Raw genomic sequence first — 23,769 nt, 5'->3', positions numbered from 1 at the left:
TTCTCTTTAGAAGTAATGACAGACTTAATGATAATGCCAGAGGAGGTCAGAGGTATGTTTCACAGTCCAAGAAGCTTGAAGGCATCTCTTAAATCGTCTGTTTCACAGGGCTGAGAAAGACAGAAAGAAAGAAAACATCATTATTAGAATTTTAAACAAAGCATCATGGTTTGACTTAATCCCTTTAATTGAAAAACATGCAATATTTTAAATCATCTACCTGGAGGATGCGGTTCAGTTTCCTGGTAAGGCGAACAGTGTTACGGTGCAGCTCATCCCAGGCCTTGAATTTGCTCGTCTTACAAGCCACAAAGGTCTGCCAGCAATAGAAGAAGTCTGAAAAGAGAGGGGAAAAAAAATCATTATTTTTAACATCCAGAAAACGATCATGATGAGGAAAACAATGGATTTTTTGGGAAGAATTTGGCCAGCTTCCATACATTTCCGTCTCTAGATATACGCGTCTGCTTTCTCTTTATATCTCTACCACATGCACACAGTTTTCTGCATCTACCTTTGTAACTCATGACTGTGATATGCACACCGGCTTTTTTCAGCATTCTTAGGCCCTCTCTTTCACGGCTGTCCTCCATGTCACAGAAGTAGAGGCGAGAGACGAAGATCCTAAGGCGAAGGTTAGGAGTCCGGCTGAGGAACTGGCACAGTCTGAGGGAGCAGTTGACACAGGGAGACCACGAGCAGAACCAGGTGATGGAGTAACTAAGCCTCTTCTCTCCAGTGCCTCCATGCCCCCACAAACCAGGGCACAAGGCTCCCAGGTAGCGCAGGAACAGCAGCTATGGAAAAATGGGAGAACAGACAAGAGGGATACAGTCATCCAGTAAATTCAGTTGTTATTCTTTGCCTTTTGTCTAAACAGGCCCTTCTCACATGCTCCCCCATTTTCACCCACATTACTTACCTCTACATGGATGCCACTGCGATTGCGGAGGTGTCCAAAGTCAAAGGTTAAGGTGTCTGGCCCCACTCGCCTCTTCACTACAAAGCACAGGTAAGTCTCATGTCGGCCCCTCGCCCAGCGCACATTCTTGTAATGGTAGATGAACTTTTTTCTGGGCAAAAGCACACTTAAGACAAAGACAAAGAGAAAAATGTGCCCTTTTTATTAGCTAATGAAATGTGGTGCACAGCACAGCTTACCTATCAGGATTTTTAAAGTCTTCTTTTAAAGGCTAGATCCACCTACAAAACTTTGTGCCCAGAATTTATCAGTCACCATGTCATCAGTAATAGTGCCGTCAAACGCGTTGCTGTTTTGTGAACCGACATCTTCGGTGACCTATAATCTCAGGGGTTTTAATGCCGGGAAAGTCTGAGACAAATTCAATGCAGTAAATTTCCATTTTAACGTATTATTAATCAGATGACTCACACATGAATTCTAATCCAATAAATTGGCACAGTAAACTCATGTAAAACCTGTGGTTAACCAAATGGGAGCGCTGGACAGTCAGAAGACAACTAACATTCACTGCTTTCTTCTCACTCTCAGTTTCACTACTTTTAGCGAAAGTCATTAATTATGAAACCTCAATTTGTAGCGTTCAATGGTGGTAGAGTGCTGTAGTTAATTAAACAGAATTCAACTAAAGAATATCTTATTAAAATATTATCATTGATATAAAGTTATGAAAAACTTTTTTTTCCATTTACTAGTATGCATATTTAATCTACAGTATGTATAAATCAAAAACAAAGACATATACAACATATAAATAGAATGTATCCATTTTGCTCACCTGTCTAGCTTTGTAATCATTTTGAAAGACGCGCTTTGTCACTCGGCGGGTGTGGGCAATAAATGAAGGTAAATGAGAAAGAGCGAAAGTGTGTGTGTGTGTGATGTGTGTGATGTGTGTGTGTGTGTGTGTGTGTGTGTGTGTGTGTGTGTGTGTGTGTGTGTTGGGGGGGTTAAAGGGAAGTAACTGAGAGTATATACCTCTAAACATAAACATCCTGCACACAACAGAGGCAGCTTCTGGTTGGACAGAGATTTTTCAAAGTAAGTTCAGGGGGCGTGATACAAAGGAGATGGATGGATTGCATTGTCTTGTGGCAAAACATTTAAAGCCATAAATGAATCACTCATTTTGCCAAATTCTTTTCTAAGGGCATCATGGTTTTTATGTGTTATGAAAATTTTCGAATTAGTTCTCAAGTGAAACCAGAGATGTGGCACAAGGCAATAAAGGAATCTTACTGGGAAGGCAGATTACACAACATAGATTTTACAAACTAATCTTAAGTGACCACACGTGAGAAAGAGGACTGTTTGACGTGATTCGTAACCTTTGGAGTTTTTCACAGACGTCAGTAAACTTAGCCAACTGGCTGGAACTTTCCAAACACTTGAAACGTATCCAGCCACTGGCCCATCCGCTTTGGTTTTCCCAGATCGTTAACTAAAAACCTCCAGATACCTTCTCACCTTGATCTACTGTGGGATCACCACCAACTGCTCCTGCTATTCAGCCTTTCCACCTAGTCTGCCCCCCCACCTCCTCGGGGCCCCAAGATTTGGTGGAGCCCTAGGCGTTCCCAGACCCGGAGGCCCTGACACCTACTTTGTCCTCTGATCTGGGTTTTCCCAAACTGTGTCAGTCTGGGAGCAGAACTGTAATCGACCTCCCTCACCCTACGTGTCTGCTAGAACGGCCGTCCAGCTGACCGACCGCAGAGTGTGGATAAATCTCACTCATAAGCCTTTGAACCATCGGATGCTGTCATCCGTCCTTGCCAAATCAGGATGTGTATTATTTTGCTCTCGCCTTTCTTTGCTCTGTCTGTTTTAGCTCTGGCCCAGTCTGCTAACTCTGTGGCACTGCATGCAGGCATCCTGCTTTCCCATGACTCCCCTCACCCTCTCATGCACTCTGTGGTTTGGGGAATTCACCGTTTCCCAGGGTGGCTGTTTTTGGAGCTCATCTGTGTGTGTATTTGCGCATGTGTGTGTGCTAGCCATCTGTATGAGCATGTCATTAACACAGTCTATATGTTATACATCATCTGGAACAAATTTATCTAATATATCCTATGATTGTGTGGTGCCCCCAAATTTAGAGTGATTCATGTGTAAGTGTGTCTGCATGCTCTGAGCGACCTCACATCATATTACATTACTCTGACGGTGCACTAAGGCTAATGTCTCTGCACATTTGATCTCGTGTGCATGTGTCTTTTCTCGACTTCAAGAGGCTGATCAAATGCCAAACTATATGCAACCACTTCCCACCCAGCTCTCTGGGTTTGACCACAGTTGACCAAGGTCATCTCACAGTCACACATGAACGCTCACGTGCACTACCACCCCTCTTGTGCTGTGTGCGTGTGTGTGTGTGTGTGTGTGCCTGTGTGTGTGTGGTGGAGTAGTACAGTATGGCCAGACGTGGCTGTGCATTTAACCCGTCGTCAGGGGCAGAAACCGGGTGTAGGAAATGCCAAGTCATACTTTCCGAAACCCACCCGCCCACACCCTGCACACGCGCACACAAACACTCACACACAGCCATACCGTGCAGACGCACATGACCACAGTCACAAACAGACTTTCTTTCCAGTGTGTGAACTCACATCTGTTTCCTGACAACAATAATAGCTACAGATCTGGCGGGTAGAGGCCCAGCTAACAGGTGTCTGCTCTTTGACAGTCATGAAGAAACAACCTGATGATGACCAAGAAGTGTCACCAGTAAAAATACTGTTTTCAAACAGCCTGACCACACACTTACTCAAGCAAGTAACAACACTGTTATGTTACTGGGTGTCTCAGCTTTCTCATCAAACTTAATTAAAGGACTGTGATTTTCCACTACAGCTCACATGACTTAGCACTGGTGTTAAAGTACAGGCCTTTGCTGCATATGTCCTCACATCAGGTGAGATATGCCTTTCTCACACACAACACCATTGTACAAACATCCTGTGTGTTTATCTGTGGCATACAGATGCTATACTGACACCGCCTGTGGTTAGCAGTGTAGGTAGCTGCGCAATGTGAGCGTGAGGGCTGCTAACCATATTAAGGTTAGCCTCAGACTGGGGCCGTGTGCATCACCCCCCTTAGTCACATAAACTGTCATTCACCTGCTAACCACACACATTCTTGAGTCAAAATGCCAGACGCATATATTTAATGTGACGCCACCATGCAAGTTAATTTTGAAACACTAATTACCGAGTTGATTTATTTGTGTGGTTTCGATTGACTCTTTGCAATCAATTCCATTTTAGAGCGGTGACTAACAGATACTTTCATTATATGAATATTATATATAATGTCAGAAGTGTTATTTCTTCACATTCTGTTGATAATTTTTGAATGTTCTCAGATAAAGTTCAAAAGAAAAGTTGCACTTTTAAAAAAGTGCAGAATTCTGTCTTCTCATCATAAAATAATAATAATAAAAAAAGAAAGAACAAGAAAACTAAAGCGAATAGAGGGAGCACTGTTTTTGCAGAGTCATGGACCCACATACTGTACATGAAGGTGAGCAACAGCAGGCAGGGCGCACAAAAAGATAAAAGCAGATTAATTCTGCACATTCACCCAAACCACATAGGCTTCCTATACAGAAACTGTACATCCACCTACACCCATCTTTACAGTTTCACAAACAAATGTGTGCAGTCACACACACCACCACGTGTTGAACTGCTTCAGAAAAGAACCACACAGACACATATTTAGGAAACACACATTTTAAATAAATATTTCATTTCGTTACAAATGAGGAGAGAACAGCACATCTGAAGCTTCATGTCATTTTTGAGTTATTAAACAATGAAGTACTTGCCTTATGAAAATGGGCAGATGATACTTTAAATAATGAAAAAGGTAAATATATACTTAAAACAAACAGCAACACATGGCGTAAATAAATACTGGTATAAATTAAACAAATATTCAATAAATTATTAACCGAAACAATTCATCAAACATTTTGCTGCATTGACACAATCACCTTCAGCAGAGCTCCACAGTTTTCTCTACCTTCAGACAGGCTGGGACACTTTTTTCTTAAAGTCCATCATCCCTTCATCACAGGTCTTTGTAAAACACCTTTGTGAGGGGGTATCCCAGAAATCCTCTCTCTGGAGTCTCCAGGTCCCTCTCCTCATCGTCTTCATTATCAGTCCCTTCCCCAACTAGCTGATAGCCCAACTTCCTGAAGAAGACCTCCCCCACCTTGGAGGGGAAGGGGACGTGTGCGTACACCCTGTGAGCACCAGCCTCCTTCTCTCTCTGCTCCAGACTCTGGACTAGCAGCCGGCCCAAGCCCTCCCTGCGGTACCAGCAGCCCGTCACCAACCTGCAGATCCTGCTGATACCACCTCTACTCTCGCTTTCACGGAAGATGCAGCCGATGATGTCGCAATCGCATTCTGCCAACCAGACCTGCCCCGCTGTTTGCTCCCTCTCTGGTGTGATCTTCTCTGTTGACACTTCTTTGTCCTTTTCTTTTGGGCTGATTCTGCGCCTTGGCTGAGTAGAAGAAAAAGGATTATGTGGCTGCAACATTTGGTCACAAGAATTAAGTAACAACTACCCAAAAAGCACTGTAGACTAACCCTTTTTGTCACTGGTGTCTTGCCACTGACCCTACAGTAGGGATTCTGCAGTGTCTCATCCTGTGTCCCTCTGTAGCTGCTTCCCACGTAGTCCCAGTAGGGGCGGCTGCTGCCCAGAACCCCAGTGGACCGCGGCATGGTGATCTTCAGAAAGACAATTAGCAGGAAGACAGGAATAGCAAGTGCCAGGATGAAGGAATGGACGAGGCAGCGCAGGATCGAGGAGAAAACAGCCAGGATGAAGAGGCAGAGCGGACGAGTGACGATGTGGAGGATGAGACGGTTTTCTGTGCCCTCACTGCCCTCCTGGAGAAACATTGAGAAACAAATCAGCAAAAGATAAAAAAAAAAATAATAATAATACAAATCCTTCTATGATGATTCGTACAAACCTTGATGAGGGCTTTGACCACCTCTATGTCGTCCTCCTTCATCCTCCTCATCACCACCTGATCCAGCTCCAGCTTAACCATGTTTAGGCTTTTTATGCTCCAACAGCAAGCAAGACTGTTTGCTCTGGTGCAGGCTCCACCATCCACACTGTGTGCACAGGGACCCTACAAGAACACATTTAAGGAAGGGTACATGGACAGAAGGTTGTGCTTGCATATGGGACGTTTGGCACTAAATCATGCAGATAACTGACACTGTTTTAGACTGACAGACAGGTTTACTACGACAGACATGATGCAGTAATAATGGGTCAATGTATTTTCCAGCACTCACATTATGCAATACAGTAGATTTTGCCTGCAGCAAGCCAGTAGTTGCAAGCTAACATCGCAACAACAAAGACAGATGGGGATTACAGAGGATTTTGTCATGTGTCACCATCACTCTGTGCTCGTGTCGTGCACGCCATTCTCGCTTTTTTCATCTGCATGTTTAACACTGATCATCATCATCATCATCAAAGCGAAATGACCCTGTTCAGATCCTTATATGGTTATTCCAGAGAGCTGTGGTCTGCCTGCCCTCACACATGTAGACCCCCGGCTCCTGCTCACACCCCACGTTTCCGCTTACCTCGTGCACCACGCAGCTCAGATCACACTGGAAACGGGAGAAACACGCTGTGTTTATGTCACGGTTTGTTGTCCAGTCCACGCAGGGTCGGCACGTTTGATTGAATGGCCATAGAGCACAGAGTCGTTTCTTGCGGAAAGGAGCGATTCTGAACGCAGACGTACTCTGTGTTACGTCCGTCGGACGTTCTCTATGCGCCGATCTACGTCATTTGCGTAAGGACGATCCGCACTCCGCAGAGGCTACGTGAATGGCTAACGTAACGGCGCAAACAGCGCTGCAAATGTAACGTTTGTATTTTTAGCTTCCTGCAGTACCCAAAAAAGTAAATATATCATGTTATATGTTACATGTTAAAAGTGAAAGTCACCTATATAAATATAACTTGAGTAAAAGTGTTAAAGTATCTGATAATTGTACTTAGGTGTCTAAATTAATTTTCTGGCAATAAATGTAGTTAAGTCAGTTAAGTAGTTAGTCAGTTAGTCCACCATAAGGTTCAAATCGACCCAACAGACGTATTGAAAAATAAATATATGTAAAAGTGCAATATGTAAGAATGTGAAGTGTGAGTGTTTGGTCTTGGCGGAGGTATGCGCTCTACTGAGTGCCATTCTAGTTTTATCCACAATCAGATACAAAAAAACAAAAACAAACTGATTCCAATAATCAAAAATATCAGTCAACCCATAGTATACAGTATACACATGCTTGTACATATATGTATAATTTACTTTTACTTGTACTTTTGATACTTTAGTACATCGAATATCAGATACTTTTGGGTACTTATGACAACACTTAGTTTCCTAAAAAGGTAAAACTCAAACTACAAGAAAAAACAAACAAACAGGCAAATGAAAAAAGGTATTAACAGATTTATTAATAATTAACTATTTACTATTAACATTGTGAAGAAAGTGGGCCATGTACAACATTTATTCACAAAAAAACGTATTTACTTCATAAACAAACTGCCGATGACAGTATTATTTAAACTAATATATATAGGAATAGTCCATGTACAGCCTATTTGAATGTATAACATTTCTAGTATGTGGCACCATGGGATAACAACACAGTACTCCACTAACTGCATGTTCTCCCTCAGTTCCAGGAGAACTCAAACTGACTAAAGTGCTAACACACCGAGCCCACAAAGAGTGAGGCATTCACTCATACACGTACTTTCTTCTTCTCTAACATGCACACTGGTTTTAGCTAGAGAACAGCATCTCTTTATTAGGTATAGGTCCGTTTCTTATTGTGTCTTCAGCTGATTCTGCACCTCTGTGTTGTCTGTAGAGTTGTGCTCCTTTACAGACTTCTCCTTTGCCTCTGCTGTTACACTCTCATATTTTACCTCACTACCTTGTGAGATCTCCCCATCCGCTCCTCTCTCAATTCTTCCTTCTCTTAAGCTACTGGTGCTGACCTCAATTATGACAATCTCCTCTCCACTTTCCAGCTGAAATATACTATCCATGGCTCTTCCACCCTCAGTAACCCCACCACTTGCTGCATTGCAACCTGCCCCTTCTTCCCCCATCATTCCCCCTTCACCTTCTATCAGGGCTATCATCTGCATTCCCTCCTCGGTTTCCTGCTCCATCTTGGTCTCGCCCCCAAGTTCAAACACCACCTCCTGCCCATCAAGTGGCACCAAACTTTGAGTGGGTGTGCAGGAAAGCTGCAGGCTGGTTTCTTGCCCCTGGCTGAAGGTTGCACTGGATGGCCCGCTATCTTGTGCCTCAGTGTGGAAATGTAGTACATAAGACTCCCCCTGGCTGCCCTCCTCTCCTGTCTGTCTCTCCCCCTGCTTTTCCCCACCCCATTCGCGCAGTAGTGACATCATCCCTCCCTTATCTCCCCCCTTTTCCCCTTCACCTTGCCCATTTGTCTTGAACTGCAACACAAGTGATTTCCCCTCACCGCCCATTTCTCCATCCACTGCCTCTCCTGATGCATCTCCTTCAAATTGTAACACATATGACTGCCCTCCCCCCTCTATATTCATCCCCTCCTTTGCCTGTCCTTCATTATCAAAACACAGCACAAACTGTTTCCCTGTCATGGTCTCTCCTGTCCTTATTTGCCCCATAGTCGTATGGTGGTTCCTTTCTGGTGTGGCAGGGACAGGGGTAGAAACTGATGCTGTGGCTACTGTGGTGGCTGGTGTAACCATGGTAACAGTCGATGTGGGTCCTGAGGTGTCCACTGTGGGGGCTACAGTGGTGGGAGATGAAAGGACAGTAGTGCAAGATGTTGACAGGGGACAGTGGGATACTGTAGATGATGCTGATGTGGTTGTGTTAGCAGCAGTAATAGTCTGTGTTACACTGGTCACATGACAGTTCGTTACTGCAGCCAGGCTGACAGGAGCTGTGGCAGATTTCTGAAGAGTAACTTTTGGTTTGCGTCCCCGTCTGCCCCGCGCTGTCCGTGTGCTTTTGCCTAATATGGGCTTGGTCAGTAAAGAGTTGGCTGAGAGAGTGTGTGTTGGTGTGGCAACAGGAGTGTTTGCATTGTTATTATTGTTGGTGATTATGATCCTGGTCTGCTGCTGTTGCTGTGATATGGTCGGAAACTGGGGCATCTGAGTCTGTGTTTGGTTTAGGACGGGCTGGAGTGCTTGGATAGTCTGAAGCACAGGGAGGGTCTGAGGCTCCTGAGCTGGTGGAGGGTTGTTTGCCGTCGGGACGAGAATCAAGCTGGACTGGCTGCCGTTGTTTGAGGGGCACTGTAGGAGTAGGAAGTTTTGGGGCTGGGACGGAGGCGGTGGTGGTGGAGGCGGCGGCGGAGGGGCTGGGGTAGGGGATGACAGAGGAATGAGCTGCAGGCCGCTGGCTGTCTGAATCATGAAGTAGTTTTGGGAGGTGTTGGGGGGAATATTAAGTGCTGGCTGGGACACAATCAGGCTGCCATGGTTTCCTGAGGTTTCCAGGGTGATGGGGTTGAGCAGGGTTGTGGTCGTTGTCACACCCCCAACACTGGCCTTCACAGCCACTCCATCTTTACCTCCACCACCAGGGCAGGGCAGCGGAACACCACTGCCATGGGTACGGATGTGCCTCTGCAAGTAGGAGTGCATGACAAACTCCTTGGAGCAGTACGGGCATTTGAAGTCCTTGCTTGAGGAGTGTGTGCGAAGGTGGAGCTGGAGATTGGAGGAGTGTGTAAAGCTTTTATTGCAGTGTGTGCACTGGAAAGGTCTCTCACCAGAGTGGGTGCGTTCATGCTGCACACAGAGAAATAAGAAGAGAAGAGGAAAGAAAACAGGTCATCAAACATGACAGATCAATGCAAACAGCTATAAATCTTTATGATTTCACAGTTGAGTCTGTGCTTACCTGTTTGAGGTTTGACGTCTGCGAGAAAGACTTATAGCAGATGCCGCAGATATGAGGCCGCAGTCCAGAGTGCATCTGACTGTGTCTGCGCAGGCAGCTGGTGTTCTTGAAGGACTTGCCACATTCCTTACAAACATACGGCCTCTCGCCTGTGTGCTGCCGCAAGTGGTACTGATAGTGAGAGCTCCATTTGAAAGTGAGAGGGCAGTGGGGGCACTGGAATGCCCGAACGCCTGTGTGCACCTGGGTAAGGTGAACATGGAAGAACATTAATTTACATTTAACATATTAAAGCAATAAATAAAAATTATACTTAATTGTATTTACTGTTCAAAAAAGACAGTATCAGCTGGAATGACAGAGTGGAATGAAATACATTGCTCCCATTGAATTGTTTTCAAGAGTGGTAGAATCAAAATGTGTGAAAGATGCAATCAAAACTTACAACTGTTACAACTGAAGTGTTATGTGATAACAGCCACTGAGTCACAACAAAGTTGTGAACTACAGAGTTAAAGGGAATTTTTATTGCATTTTGGATTTGTGTGTTGCAGACTGCATTCATCTGTCGGGATGTGAACCATAGCAGACAGCTGCAGTCCCTGTGAACTAAAGAAATCTTAAGTGTCACGGTGACATAAATGATGACATTTAGCTCCCAAATGACGGATCTCTCATTTGGAAACCGTACCCATGTGTACATTTCTTGCAAAAGAAGCCTTACCCTCTGATGGATTGAAAGCAGTGATGACCTCTTGAAGCTCTTCCCACACTCAGTGCAGCGGTAGGGCCTTTCCCCAGTGTGATCCCTCATGTGGTACTTTAACCCCGATGAACCCTTGAAGGCTTTTCCACACTCTGAGCAGCGGTAGGGCCTCTCTGTATTCAGTGTGTGAACACATCAATTAAAACTGGCATATGACACAGCAGAAACACAAAATGTTGGTTGGAGGAATGATGGAGGAATCATCACAATAAAGAGCTCTTGATCGTTAACTTACTTTGAGGAGATAGACTCATTGGGACAAGTTTACTGGATGCTATAAATGTATTATACAACCAATTTGAAATTGAATACAGCATGGCAAGCTTTGCATTAACAGATTTACCAGTGCAAGGGAAAAGCTTAGCTTAGTCAAATCTCCATTGTCTTCATATCAAAATGCAGCTTTGTGTTTGTTCTGCCATGAAAATGTCTTTACCTCCAGCAGGAGTGCTCTTGCTGGCTCCTGTCTTTTTGGGGGCTTTGGTCGGTTTAGCTGGTTGTTCCTCATGCTCCTCGCCGACGGTAATGATGTCCACATGGATCTCCCTCTGGCCTTCCTGCTGCTTGTCAGCCTGGCTGGGGGAGGAGGGAAGGGGGAGAGACAGGGAAAGGGAAGGAGGACACACAATCTCAGCCTCTGCTTCAGCCAGGAGACGTTGCTCAGGGGTGTGGGAGTGTTGGTGGGTGAGGAGTGAGGAGAGTAGGGGGAAGGAGCGGTCGCAGGCGGAGCAGCTGAACTGGGAGCGGGACTGGGATGAGAGAGAGTGCATCTGTACAAACAAAAGGGAAAAACAGGAGGCAAATATGATGTCAAGATAGATAAAACAAAAAGCAATACATTAATTTCAGTGCTAATTATACAATACGTTGCTGTTACTTGTCTGACAGTGTTAGTGGAAGAGTATTCGCACCAGGGATACATGTCTGTTGAGGCCTCCACTGGTCTTGAAGGTCTTATTGCAGTAGCCACATGACAGCCCTGCCCATGTGGTTCTGGCCTCTGGCTGAACGGTCTCAGAGCTCTGAGTCACCTCGGTGAAGCTCTGCAGCAGGTCAAACTGGGCCTGGGTGGTGCCCACATTCTGAGGACAAACCAAAGGAAGTAATGCATATCAAAAATAAATCTTCACAGTGAACTCAAGCACCTTAAAGGGTAGGTAAGAATTTTTTAGATTAATCAAAATTAGATTATCTAGACAGATGTGTGTGTTTATCTTGACCATCAAGAATACTGTCATTCTATTACAAACAGTAGATATACTGTACGTCGTACAACTAAATTGCCATTTTGTTTTTCTTAATCGATTTGGCCTGACATTCTGTTTATGTGAGCTTGTTGTTTGAGTGATGTATCCATCGGGCTCAAATCGTTTTCAGTTGACACAGAAGCTGCAGTGGCAGATGCCAGTAGCAATGTTTGTGTCATTAATCAAAGAAATATGTTGTTCTGTTAGTGAATCTCATCAACTCTTGTGAACATTCTACTCAGTGTGTTATTCATGAATGTAGCTAGGTAGCTAGCTAGCCATGGAGGAAGATGATGTCTTCATTTCTAATCCTAATTCTATTGTGACTCTATCTAGGGAGACAGCTGTCAGTGAGCTCAACACTAGACCTGTATGAATTGCTGAACAAATCTGAGATGTGGGTGGCTATTCAGAGGTCTGGAACTAGGTCACACACCCCATGACCTGATTCCCTACCTACATACTGTAATTCACTTCACTTTTTTATTTTAATGTGAAACCCTCTCACACCCATTAACATCTGGCTTTTGTTTTTTTAGTGGGACAGGGTACAAAGGGTATTTATTCCCTGGCCAAATGACTCTGCTGTAGTCATGTATTTACTGTAATATTTATTGGCGCCAGCTCCAATCAGCAATGACGGAAACGTGACACCTGGGTGGACATGCTAATTTTTAGCCCTTTCTGATGCAATGCTATGACACTTGTTTAAGTTTAGGACTGTGGTGCGTTAATACTTTTCCATCCGTCTCCGTTCCAGCAGCACTCGAACATCATTCAGTCGGTGTTGAGTTTGAAAGAGACAATATATAAAAGTACCACCATAACATTGTCTCCTCCATGCTGCTTTCTACTGTTCTGTTTTTTTCTTTTCTGTTGCATTCATGACACACAAGAAAACAGAATTGCTAACTTGTCTACTGGCAATGAGAAAGTAGTCAGTCACCTAATTTTAGCAGCTTTACCTGCATTTAAAAAAATCTGCATATACTTGCTAATTTTGGTGTAAAAATGGTGTAATGTAAAAGGGTTTATTCTTCTCTTCTCACATTTATCTGTTTGATCCAATCACTTACTGTATTGCTGCCGTCTCCTCCATCCGTCAGTCCAAGGAGCACCTCTGTCGTGTGACCATTTTCAGCCACTGTGGTCGTCTCCACCACTTCCTCAAAATCAGCCAGCAGGTGGCCAGCTCCAACCAGCCCATCCCCAACCTCCATCCCAGCCCCAGGCCCCGCCTCTGCACTGGCTCCGTGTTCCTCTGGAGCCATGTGGATGGACTGGTGCTCCTCCAGCTCTGTGCGTGTGCCAAAGGTGTGGCTGCAGCTGCCACAGCTGTACAGCAGCACACTGGCACCGGTGTCTGTACTCAGGTGAACCTCTGTCCCGATGGCCCTGGATGCACACACACCCCCCCCAGAGGTGGTGAGGGTGAGAAGGCTCGGATTCTGGCCGGACGAGGTGGTTGACAGGAACACTTCTTCCATCCCCACCCCGACTCCATCAGTTCCTTCCTGGCTCACAAATCCCACCATGTCCGTCAACATGGACGATGTCACTTCCTCAGCCCCTACCACCACCTCCACTACCTCATTTCCCTTCCTTGCATCCTCTCCCCTCTTTCCCTCCTTCCCTCCTGCCTGGAGGTTGGAGTGTGAGTTCTTGTGCAGGGCTAGGTTCGACGAGTGCGTGAAGCTTCGTCCACACTCACTGCAGATGTAGGGCCTCTCACCTGTGTGTATCCTCATGTGCTGCCTCAGGTTGGTAGACTGAGTGAAGGATTTGTTACACACTGAGCAGGTGTAAGGTTTGAGACCAAGGTGGACATTCTTGTGTCGCCGCAGACTGCTTGAGTTCTTGAAGGCCTTGGGGCAGGTGTCACACGGATAAGGACACTCTCCAGTATGCTGGCGCAGGTGATACTGGTAATGAGAACTCCATTTAAAGGTCAGGGGACAATAGGGGCACAAGAAGGTACGCACTCCAGTGTGGACACTCTGATGGACCTAGAGGCAGACAGAGAGAAATGTAAGATACCATTTCCTTTTCTCACGGACAGAATCCTGCTTTATAAAATATAAAACTTTGACATCTCACCTGGAGCAGAGAGGAGCGTTTGAAGGCTTTGCCACAGTCCTGACATTTGTAAGGCTTCTCCCCTGAGTGAGACCTGCAAAACAAAAGATAGCACTACTTATTATATACAGTTATTACATGTGTGGCATATTATTAGGATAGAAATACATTACAATACTTTCTCTTGTGATACATCTTATACAAAGCCACCATGTTTTAAATTAAAGGTATGGATTACAGATTTTCCACATTGAGTCTCCTATTAACTTCATTCCCGACAATTGATAATTAATAAATTGTTAATAAATTGTCATTCTTCGAGCAAAACCTACAAACACTTGCTGGTTCCAGTTTCCTAAATGTAAGGACTCACTGCTTTTCTTTGTCATTTATGATAGTAAATAGTAGTAGTAGTCTTTGGGTTTTGGATTGTTGGTTGGACCAAAGAAGAAATTTGAAGATGTCGATTTGGCTTCTAGGAAATTGTGATGAGCAATTTTCCCCATTTATTTGGCATTTTAAGCGATTAATCATGAAAATAATGGTCAAAATAATCGGTAATGAGATAATCGTTAGTTGCAGCCCTAGACAGCTTGAACCAATTTGAAGTGAGGTAGAGGTGGGTCTTGGGCTGGATATTGGACATCGATACTTTTATGTCACCAACCAAACTGCCTCGATGCGATCGACTATCATAAAATGTCTTGTCATTCGAACCAAATTTCAGTGTCAGTGAGCCAATAAGCTTGCAGCATGCTTGTTGCCCAAAGATCTAATAGTGCTGGTGATTGGCTGTCTCAAGGCAAACATTAGGTTATGCCCAGAGAAGAGGCCCACCATGTGTATGTTTAATGTAATCTTTTGTTAAAATGGATTTCATAAAATTGGTATTGACAAAAGTATTGTTCAGGAACCGCTATCAGAGTAATATAATATACTAGTAATATATATATATAATCGTTTTTTGAATGATACCAAGCCCTAGTTGGGTCTGGTCTTGGCTCCAGATATTTCTCTTTTAAAGTATTCTGTTCTCTGGCTGTTGAATGTACAATCACAGTACACTTCTGCCCAGCGAACACTCACGCTTTCTCTTATTCACTGTAATGCATTAATTAATATTAACAGCTTCACAGCACCGTTGTAACAGTGTAACAACAATAAGGAGAAGAACTCTGTTATTGTGGGTACCGTTGGTGGTAGAGCAGAGCAGAGGAGCCCTTAAAGGCCTTGGGGCAGAGGTTGCAGCGATACGGTCTCTCATTGTTGTGGCTCCGCTGGTGGTGGGTCAGCCTGGACGACCACCTGAAACTCTTCCCACAATCCATACACTGGAAGGGATGGTCCGACTGCTCGGGCTGCTGGGCCGGGCCTGACACGGACGACGTCACCATGTCCAGAACCACCTCCTCTCCACCCTCTACTACTGCCTTGTCTCCATCCACCAGCTCCCCTCTGTCTCTATCGTCTTCGCCGTCCTCTCCTGAACCAAGAAGGGATGGGAAAGGAGAAAGGGAGGCAGTGGACTGAGGTGGTAAGAGTTCTGCTTGGACCACTAGGGCAACTGAGTTAGCCATTACCAGAGCAGGCTGGTAGCAGATGAGGGTATTCCTTGGAAGCAGACGTGGATTACTTTTGGTGCAGCATCATGTTTTTTTCTTTCACATTTTCTTCTGTGTCTTTCATAAATTCCTTCCCTGTCAGCCACTGGAAACACCAGCTGTCATCCCAAGTAGACAGCTCAGGACAGGTCTGACAGAGTGAAATGGAAATAAATACAGTATTATAACTTGGTAACTCCTGGTAAGAGTGTCCCCTTTAAATTCCTCCCCTTTCCTCCCTCCCTCTCCCCTGTCTATGAAGCTAGTCCCCCCTCCCTCCCTGCTGTCTTTCCTCTGGCCGTCAGTCCGTTTCTGTCCGTCTACGCAGTGCGGTGCCTACTACCATTACACACCACACACACAAGCTACAGCTAAGTTACACATTAAGCTACTTTACAACTGTTTCCTCAGCTGTGCGAGCCGTAACACAACACACACAGAAAATATCAGTTTTTCACTGTATCAACAAAAACAGCTGCTGGCCTTCATTTAAAGCTAATCTCGCCCCCTCGTCAATGCGGAATCCGTTAAACTGCTCGATAAAGACGTGCGTGTATTCAGGCCGTAGCAGTACTCACCGAGCATCTTTAGCTCATCTTTAAGCTATATTGTTGATATTGTGAAAAGGAACTGGGTACCGCAGTGCTAATCCACACAACCTTAACAATAAACACAGCGCAAACTAACAGCAGTTCTCCGCCCGATGCCGCCTTCCAAGAACGGCGACGCTGATTGGCTGTTAGCTCCAATAGACGCGCTACTACCATTGGCTGAGAGCTCAAACAGACAGATTGACGTTCTTAAACATCAATTTAAAAATATTTTTAACGTCCAGATTTAACAGAAAACGCTCATCAGCGATGTATTTATCATCGAATATATTTAAAAAAATAATGTTTAAAGCTTTGCCCACAATCAATATTAACCGACAATCGATTCTATCCTGACTCATACGCACAGACTTCTGGGTAATGTAGTATCTACATGTGTCTGTGTCATGTGCCTACCTCCCATCTGTCAAAGCTTACATGCTTAGTAGTTGTCAAAGATGTACTCAGATCCATTGTGCACATTCTTTAGTATTTATTTAACCAAGGCACATATTTCACATTGAGGCCAATCAGTGTGTGGAAGAGGCATCTTGATGTTACAACAATAATTTAGACATGATGGTATGATAATAGTAAATAAGAATAAAAACTGTATAAAAAGTACAAAAAGATAGGAGACTTGCTCCCCTGCAGCACAAAATAAATAGTTCCACCAAGTTGCTTAAATAAATAGTCAATACTGTAACAAATACTAGAATAGGAATGGACAAAAATTATAGTGATAAAATCGGTAGAGTAATCTACATTATATTGTAGAAAACAACATAATACACAAAAGCACTGTATACAACAATTTACATTCTTGTACATTTATGTACACCTGTACAGAACATAGTGTCACAATACATAGTATTTTAAGGCTTTGGGTGTTTAACTAAAAAAAAAACCTTTTCTACCCCAAAGTACAAGTTCAAAATCAGCCATCTCACTCATCCAAGAGGCTAATCCTAACAAGTCTGTGCAAAGAATCTAATCAGGTCCATCAGTGCTCAGCAACAGGGCACATTCATACAACTTTACCACAATGTTAAATATGCCTCCTCATGCAGAACATGAGAAACAGGCATCGAAAATAGAAACTCTACCTGTGGTACAAAAGAAACCATTCACTTTTCTTCGGCTACCATCTTGACATTTTCAGATGAACGTGATTAATTTAAAGGCCATCAATTGATATGTAAAGACGTGGTACGTTTAACAAGGTTAGAAGATAACATTAACATCTTCTAAATTGTATACTTTAAGGGCACTGTGAGTCATGGTGAAAACCTTGGCTGTACTAAATGTATGCTACATCTACTGGAAGAATGAATTCGCTGCAGAAATACACAAATGCAAAGTAGATTAAGTTAGTTTAAACAAAAGTCATTATCAGAGCTATAGGTTCAGGAAGTGCTACTGTGTTTTTCATGAGGATCAGTGAGACACAAGACAAAAAGAAAAGATTACAGAGATGTGGGCAAATAAATTCACGTGAATACAGAAATAAAGATGAAAGTGACACATTACAACTTCAAATAAATAAAATTAAATAAATTACTGACAGTCAATAAATAAATAAATACATAAATAACATGGTCATGAACAAGGCCTTTAGGAGAGAGTTTGGGGAATCATGACGCGATCATTGTAGTTAAACTGGCAGTTTGCTTTAACGGGGATCTTGATGGTTGTAACTGGCTGCAGTTTAACGCATCCTTATTGGCTCTGATGAAAAGACACATTCTTCAACACACATGTCATTGGTTGACGTTTGGGCCTGTTAAGTGACGCTATTGACTGCAGTGCACACTGACATGGTCCTAATTCCCCTTTGGCTGAGGCTGGTGTCCGTATATCCTCACTGGCTCTGCAGCCAAGTAGTTGAAAGGAAAAGGACGGATCTTGTGCATGGACTATCATTGTACTGCAGAGACTTTGGGCTTGAGGCTGAGGAACGCTCTGTACGCCCAATCACAGAAGAGCTTGAAGTGTTGAAGAAGCTCTTGACTGGATTGCAGGACATCAAACTGATAGGGGAGTTGAGGGGGGAGGGAGGGGGTGGCGGGAGTCAGCCTTGGTGCTTCAACTCTCAGCATCTATAGGCAACAAGACAAACAGATTAGAAGAACGATTCATTTATTTATCACAGGGGGAATGTAAAAGTGGTCGCAAAATGTTGTAGAAAATGACACAATTTCCTGCTTAAACCTTTGAAGACAACTGAGAATGAAAAAGGGGAAACTGCTCTGTACCTGACGGTGCAGCAGGGTGATGAGAGATTTCATTTCTCTGATCATTTCCACCAGCTTGGGCAGTGCAGGGTGGTGGTGCTTCTTTGAAACCTTGTTGAGCCACTCAAAGTGGTGCTCATACAGCTTCAGGTCAGCATGCAGCTGCGAGAGTGTGGGCTTCAGCTGGAAACAACACAGACATACTTTAGAGACTTAGCCTGGGTGTGGCGAGATGTAACTGTGCGGATAGAAACAGACCAGCCCCTCTCTCTTCACAAGCATGCACGCACACAGACACACACACACACACACACACACACACACACACACACACACAAATACATTATCAGAGCATTACCTCAAGATTGCTGAGATCATTAGCTGATCTGTTGCTCATTTCTGGCAGAGACCTGAACCTGTGGGGCTCCACATCTGAGTCAAATGCATGCTCCCTCTGAAAGAGAAAACAAGACACAGAGCAGCCGGTTAGTAATTTGCATCAGCACAATTTTACTCATCCTGAGACAAGTCACGGCAACATGAGGAAAGTATTAGTCCAGCACCTCGATTGGCTGGCTGTTTTTCTGTGCTTAGAGACAGTAGCTCTCACTGAAGGGAGTGTGGTCGATCGGGTCAGTTTGAGTTCACCCACATTCAGCCACCCCAAATGTCAACAATAAGAGAAAATGACCTGAACCCACAGGATGTTTTCTACAGGGAGCGAGGATAACAACATATGCAGTGACTAAGAAAGCTCCAAGTGGGACAGACAACACAGGGCTGTAGGGAAACTCCAGGGTCACAGCTATAAAAAGATGGAATGACGCAGTGCTGCTGCCCAGCTAGAGTTGTGTTGTAAACTACGTCCAGACGGGAGATGGAGTGCTCGTGGTGGCCAGCAGAGGGGGGTAATCGACCTGACTGCAGGTTTATGGAGCTGTACCTTAGAAAGGCAGTAGTGCAATTTGGTAATAAAGATGTACGCCTGATTCAGTAATGAACAGGGATAAAATGAGATGACTGATGTGGCTTGCGTCATTTCCAATCAGCAGAGGAACATAACAACATTAGGATGATGAGTGCTGAGAAATGTTTTGTGTAAACAGGTTGTGTGTACTTAATGCTTCCTTACTCTGTTATGCAGTGCCCTACTGTTTGCCCCCAGTTGTTTGTGTTGATGTTTTTAGTGATGAATGTGCCACATTGTCTCGCATGTCTCTCCATCCGCCTTTCATAAGAGCTCACTTATGTTTGTGGTCCGATGTTTTGTCTCTGTTGCTTTTGTCCCCTTCCATCCCCTGCTTCTCCTCTCTCTCTCTCTCTATCTCTCTCTCTCCCCCTCTCCTCTCCCTCTCTCTGTCTCATACCAGGTGCACAGGCACATGCAACATCACACACACGTGCATGCACACGCGCACACACACACCGCCGGCTTGTCATCTAGTTGGCCCTCTGATCTCTTCATCTCTTGTGGTTTTCGCTCCATCTTTCTCAGCCTTTAATTCTCCCTCTTATCCTCCTTTTTCTTGCTCTCTCCATCGTAGATCATGACCTCACCCGACAGAACTTAGCATCCAGCCTTTTTCTTCCTGAATGCAAATACTGGAATGTGATAAATCTTTTTGATTTTTATCAAGTCATTTTGCTGTGGCGACCGAAAGCAAAACACTAAACACCGCACCTACACAGCCATGACTATTTACAGAACCCTCAATGCACACACACACACACACACACACACACACACACACACACACACACACACACACACACACACAGAGCCACAAAAATGCCTACACACAAATGCATGTACGCATTTGCACTCATACTGCATGCATGCAAACACACACATTCACAGTTGCGTCGGAAAACCTATATAGACCTATGTGTGTACACACACACACATTTCTCTCCCTAAAAGCATCGGTTTCATTGCCTCTTTGCAGGGACTTTCCACGAATTCCCATTCTATTTATCTTTCCTAACTTTGTCCACTCTTTAGTGGAATTCCACACAATAAGGAACAAAAATTAAAAATAAATCCTCCGTGTTACTGAACACTGTCTAATACTGTCTCTACCCAATCCTCTTTGATGATGCTAGTTTCCTCACATCTGGACCCCAGGTTAGACTACTCCTCCACAATGAGCCTGTAACATTGTTTTAAAGCAACAAACCCCCCCACCCACCCACATACACATGATCTGAACACTATCTACTGGCCAAGACTAGAGAGAGTATGTGGCTATTTTTGATTTCATCCCCCTGAACAAAGGAGTTTAAAGATTTGCATAATGCAAAAATAGAATCTGGATCAGTCATGTGTAACCAAAGATCCAGAGATATGATCCCGCTTTCTTTTCACCTGTTAAAACACTGTGTTGATACACAATCACCAGCTGGAGCCAAATCTTGGCTGTGTCCTCAGATCTGATTTTCCTACCCACTTGACTGTCAACAAAATAAGATTTCGGGCCAGAGTTGTTGGTGCGGTGCAAGAGATTCACGTTTCATAGGAGGAAAAAAAAAACCTCCTCCAGCTCCATCCTCACTTCGACAGTCTAGCCGCAGAACATAAACATGTTTCTGTGTAAACAGGCATGTGATATACTTTGCTGTCATTTCACAGATGGTATGCTTGGCAGTTCGGCTTTAGTTGGATCCAGGTACGGTGTTGATGTGTATTTCTCAATTTGCCTTGATGGCAGATATTAATGTGATCCCTAGAACTTTAGACTTTGTTTCTCTATCCTCTTGGCTATCGCTGTGAAAGTGTCTTTGGATATTAATTTCATTACACGCTCACTGGACTGGCTTGGCCACCAATCTTCCTGCTCCCGCCACCAATCAGGTGACCAGGCAGACCAGGAGGTTGCTGAGTCAGACCTCCCCTCCCTTCCGAGTCTAGTGTGGATTAAAAGTGAGATCACTCAGTCAAATCTCCCCCGAGGCTGTTGCTGCCCTGATCTAAGCATGCAGTGTGGACTCCAGCCAGTCTGTCATCAATGAAAGCGGCTTAAGTCAAACTGAACCCTGAGCAAACAGCCAAATCAGAGTCTCCACAACAAAGCACACGTTACATAAACTGAAAGGTGACATTAGCACCAGAATCCAGTTAAGGGGAGGTCAATCAGGACCAGCATCCTCTTCCACCCTCACACCATCAATTCAATTAGCCTCTCCTCCAATCAATAGCCGAGAAAGCTCATCACCACCGTGAGGGCATCTTCACTTACCAGCAGTTCTTGGGTGAGCTTCATCAGATTTTTGGTCTGATTGGACAGTTTATCCATGTCACTGGGCCGCCGCTGCGGGACTGGAGAGGCAGACGTGAACACGGGCAGCTGAGCCAATAGCAGCGAGAAGAGGAGCGACGAGGAGGAGTCGAGCAGCACTGCAGGGGGAGAACAAAACGGAAGCAATTAGAGGAGAGGCGCTGTCATCTCGCCATAATGATAATGACCTCAGGCCACGGCTGTCAGCTCCAGGGGAAGATATTGCACCATAATATAAACAATAGCTCCAGACTTGGCGGAGGAATCCTGAAGAGCTTCAGTGTCAGAGTCATGTTTTCACAGGCTGAACGCAAATCATTAAATCATTAAAAGCCAGGGCTTTGACACTGAATCTCACCATCACTCCTTTATCATAAGCAACGCAATGAATGCTGCTGATTGTCACACCTGCAACAGGATAGGTACGTGAGCTGGTGGTATAAATTATATAGAGGCAGCCAAGTGAACTCTCAAACAGTAAGCTCATTCATTCTTTTTCCTTTCAAGTTCAAATACAAGGTAGACTAAGTATTAAAAGGGAACCACAGCGCTGTTGAAATGATGAATGCTTGATAATTACAGGTGAACCACAAGAATCGCTGCCAAAATAACACTGCAGGAGCATCTGAGCTCCCTGTCTAACTTCTTACAGTTCAGAGGATAAGGGTGTCCAAGACATGAGCAAAGTCAACTGTTGAGAGTTTTAATCTGTAAATAAATAGTTTGATTAAGCCTGTAAAGGGACGATAGAACAGCTGTTAGCAGTCACACAAGCGCCACAGAGCCGCAATTTAAAGAAAGCCTTGAGAAATCAGAGAAACCTGCGAAAGAAATGGTTAATTGAAGCCATTACGAATCAAAACACTTACATTTCATATTGATTCGGATCCGAGAGTAAACCAGCAAAGAGAAAAAAAACAAAAACAAACTTGGATAAATAAATAAATAAATAGAAAATTAATAAATAAATTGAACTCCGGAAATTGTCACGTGCTCCGGTTTCTTCTTCGCGAGTGAGGAGGAAAGTTGTCAGAGAATGAATGAGAGAGCAGAGTGATGGTGACTGAAGAAAGTAAGGAGAGGAGAGTCTTACAAAAAAAGAAGAAGAAGAAGAAGAAAAAAAAAAGTCAATAAGTTTTCTGTCTCTGGTTAAAGTTTGAAGATGAGCCCCTGTAGTCTTTTATGGAGTGCTGAAGGCAGAGAGACACTTGGTTTGTAGAGAGAGAGAGAGGGAGAGAGAGGCAACAGGAGTGCAGAGAGAGGGATGCGAGTGTGGTAAGTCCAATTTTTGCGCGCAGTGAAGTGTTTAGGCTTGTTTAAAACTTCCTTTATAAAGACGTCGGGCCTATGACACATCGGCAGTGACTCACTTCATTCATAAAAACACACACACACACACAGACACACGCTCTCTCTCTCTCTCCTCTCTCTCCCTCCTCTCTCCCTCTTTCCTCCTCCCCTCCCTGCTGCCTGTCTCCCTTTACGAAACTTTAAAAAAAAAAAAAAAAAAAATGTTCCGTTGTTTTTTTTTCTCTCTCCTCTATCACTTTCTCCCGTCCTGTCCTGTCGCTATCTCCAGCACTTCCTCCGTCGCATCCCGCTACCTGCGCCAATCAGTCCCATCTACCTCTTTTTATCTCCCCATCTCCAAATCTCTTCCCCCCTGCCTCTCTCTATCACTGCAGACGTTTTAAAAAGCCCATTGTTTTCACGTGTATCAGCATATCTCGTGTAACCATGTATCTTTTAGAGCCTCTGCCCCTTTCTTTTTTCTCTTCTTGTTATGTGCTGTGCCCAAGTGTTATTTAATTTATGGCAGGGCTCTTTTAGGCTACACACGCCACATTCCCTGTATTATAGCTAATACGCACAGCAAACACCTTTTCTCTCCCATATTTCTCTCCCTCCTTTTCTCACCCCTTGCTCCTTTTTTTTTTTTTTTTTTTTCTTTCGGAGCCCCTCCTGAGACAGCAGCCTGTTATTTCCACTGCCCCCCCACCCACCTCCTCTCTTTT

At 44.2% G+C, this 23,769-nt stretch overlaps 4 protein-coding genes across 6 annotated transcripts; all 4 read right to left on the bottom strand.

The window, feature by feature from the left end:
• Window positions 1-59: 59 nt before the first annotated feature.
• Window positions 60-1,819, bottom strand: aicda (activation-induced cytidine deaminase; the record flags this gene model as incomplete). Its single annotated transcript, XM_084357625.1, is given in 6 exon segments — window positions 60-110; window positions 221-336; window positions 515-797; window positions 923-1,088; window positions 1,761-1,798; window positions 1,802-1,819. Coding segments are annotated over 6 exon segments (672 nt in total), but the record flags the coding sequence as incomplete, so codon positions are not given.
• A 2,884-nt stretch (window positions 1,820-4,703) lies between these two features.
• nat14 (N-acetyltransferase 14 (GCN5-related, putative)) lies at window positions 4,704-6,788 on the bottom strand. Of its 2 annotated transcripts, none has more exons than XM_084356316.1 (4): window positions 6,616-6,788; window positions 5,982-6,146; window positions 5,590-5,895; window positions 4,704-5,503 (listed from the first exon to the last, which is right to left on the bottom strand). In XM_084356316.1, the coding sequence occupies exons 2-4, from the start codon at window positions 6,060-6,062 to the stop codon at window positions 5,060-5,062; spliced, it is 831 nt and encodes a 276-aa protein (XP_084212442.1). In that variant the 5' UTR covers window positions 6,063-6,146; window positions 6,616-6,788; the 3' UTR covers window positions 4,704-5,059. The 2 variants fall into 2 exon arrangements, with proteins under 2 accessions (XP_084212442.1, XP_084212443.1); XM_084356317.1 differs by lacking the exon at window positions 6,616-6,788 and adding an exon at window positions 6,316-6,570.
• Window positions 6,789-7,478: 690 nt separating this feature from the next.
• Window positions 7,479-16,396, bottom strand: znf628 (zinc finger protein 628). Of its 2 annotated transcripts, XM_084357312.1 has the most exons (10): window positions 16,234-16,396; window positions 15,635-15,806; window positions 15,246-15,537; window positions 14,076-14,148; window positions 13,055-13,984; window positions 11,643-11,813; window positions 11,168-11,501; window positions 10,690-10,844; window positions 9,966-10,208; window positions 7,479-9,853 (listed from the first exon to the last, which is right to left on the bottom strand). In XM_084357312.1, the coding sequence occupies exons 3-10, from the start codon at window positions 15,446-15,448 to the stop codon at window positions 7,877-7,879; spliced, it is 4,086 nt and encodes a 1,361-aa protein (XP_084213438.1). In that variant the 5' UTR covers window positions 15,449-15,537; window positions 15,635-15,806; window positions 16,234-16,396; the 3' UTR covers window positions 7,479-7,876. The 2 variants fall into 2 exon arrangements, with proteins under 2 accessions (XP_084213438.1, XP_084213437.1); XM_084357311.1 differs by having other exon boundaries at window positions 15,246-15,806.
• A 362-nt stretch (window positions 16,397-16,758) lies between these two features.
• Window positions 16,759-22,695, bottom strand: il11a (interleukin 11a). Its single transcript, XM_084356342.1, has 5 exons — window positions 22,624-22,695; window positions 21,716-21,873; window positions 18,838-18,933; window positions 18,501-18,662; window positions 16,759-18,344 (listed from the first exon to the last, which is right to left on the bottom strand). Exons 1-5 carry the CDS (start codon window positions 22,628-22,630, stop codon window positions 18,165-18,167), a joined length of 603 nt encoding a protein of 200 aa, XP_084212468.1. The 5' UTR covers window positions 22,631-22,695; the 3' UTR covers window positions 16,759-18,164.
• Window positions 22,696-23,769: the final 1,074 nt, after the last annotated feature.

Source organism: Pagrus pagrus (assembly GCF_965226575.1).
Source record: "Pagrus pagrus genome assembly, chromosome: 7".
NCBI lineage: Eukaryota > Metazoa > Chordata > Actinopteri > Spariformes > Sparidae > Pagrus > Pagrus pagrus.
The sequence above is the reverse complement of the archived record's forward strand: the minus strand, read 5'-3'. Positions and strand labels throughout refer to the sequence as shown.

Excerpts from the sequence above, each read along its gene's own strand:
- znf628 (XM_084357311.1), bottom strand. The coding sequence starts at position 15,631 with ATGGCTAACTCAGTTGCCCTAGTGGTCCAAGCAGAACTCTTACCACCT. Across the intron at positions 13,985-14,075 it reads AACGCTCCTCTCTGCTCCAG|GTCCATCAGAGTGTCCACAC; the intron begins GTGAGATGTCAA and ends GTCTGCCTCTAG. Across the intron at positions 10,845-11,167 it reads CAAGAGCACTCCTGCTGGAG|AGAGGCCCTACCGCTGCTCA; the intron begins GTAAAGACATTT and ends CACTGAATACAG.
- il11a (XM_084356342.1), bottom strand. Across the intron at positions 18,934-21,715 it reads AGCTCACCCAAGAACTGCTG|AGGGAGCATGCATTTGACTC; the intron begins GTAAGTGAAGAT and ends TTTCTCTTTCAG. Across the intron at positions 18,663-18,837 it reads ATGATCTCAGCAATCTTGAG|CTGAAGCCCACACTCTCGCA; the intron begins GTAATGCTCTGA and ends TGTTGTTTCCAG.
- nat14 (XM_084356316.1), bottom strand. The coding sequence starts at position 6,062 with ATGGTTAAGCTGGAGCTGGATCAGGTGGTGATGAGGAGGATGAAGGAG. Across the intron at positions 5,896-5,981 it reads TGGTCAAAGCCCTCATCAAG|GAGGGCAGTGAGGGCACAGA; the intron begins GTTTGTACGAAT and ends ATGTTTCTCCAG. Across the intron at positions 5,504-5,589 it reads AGACACCAGTGACAAAAAGG|CCAAGGCGCAGAATCAGCCC; the intron begins GTTAGTCTACAG and ends TCTTCTACTCAG.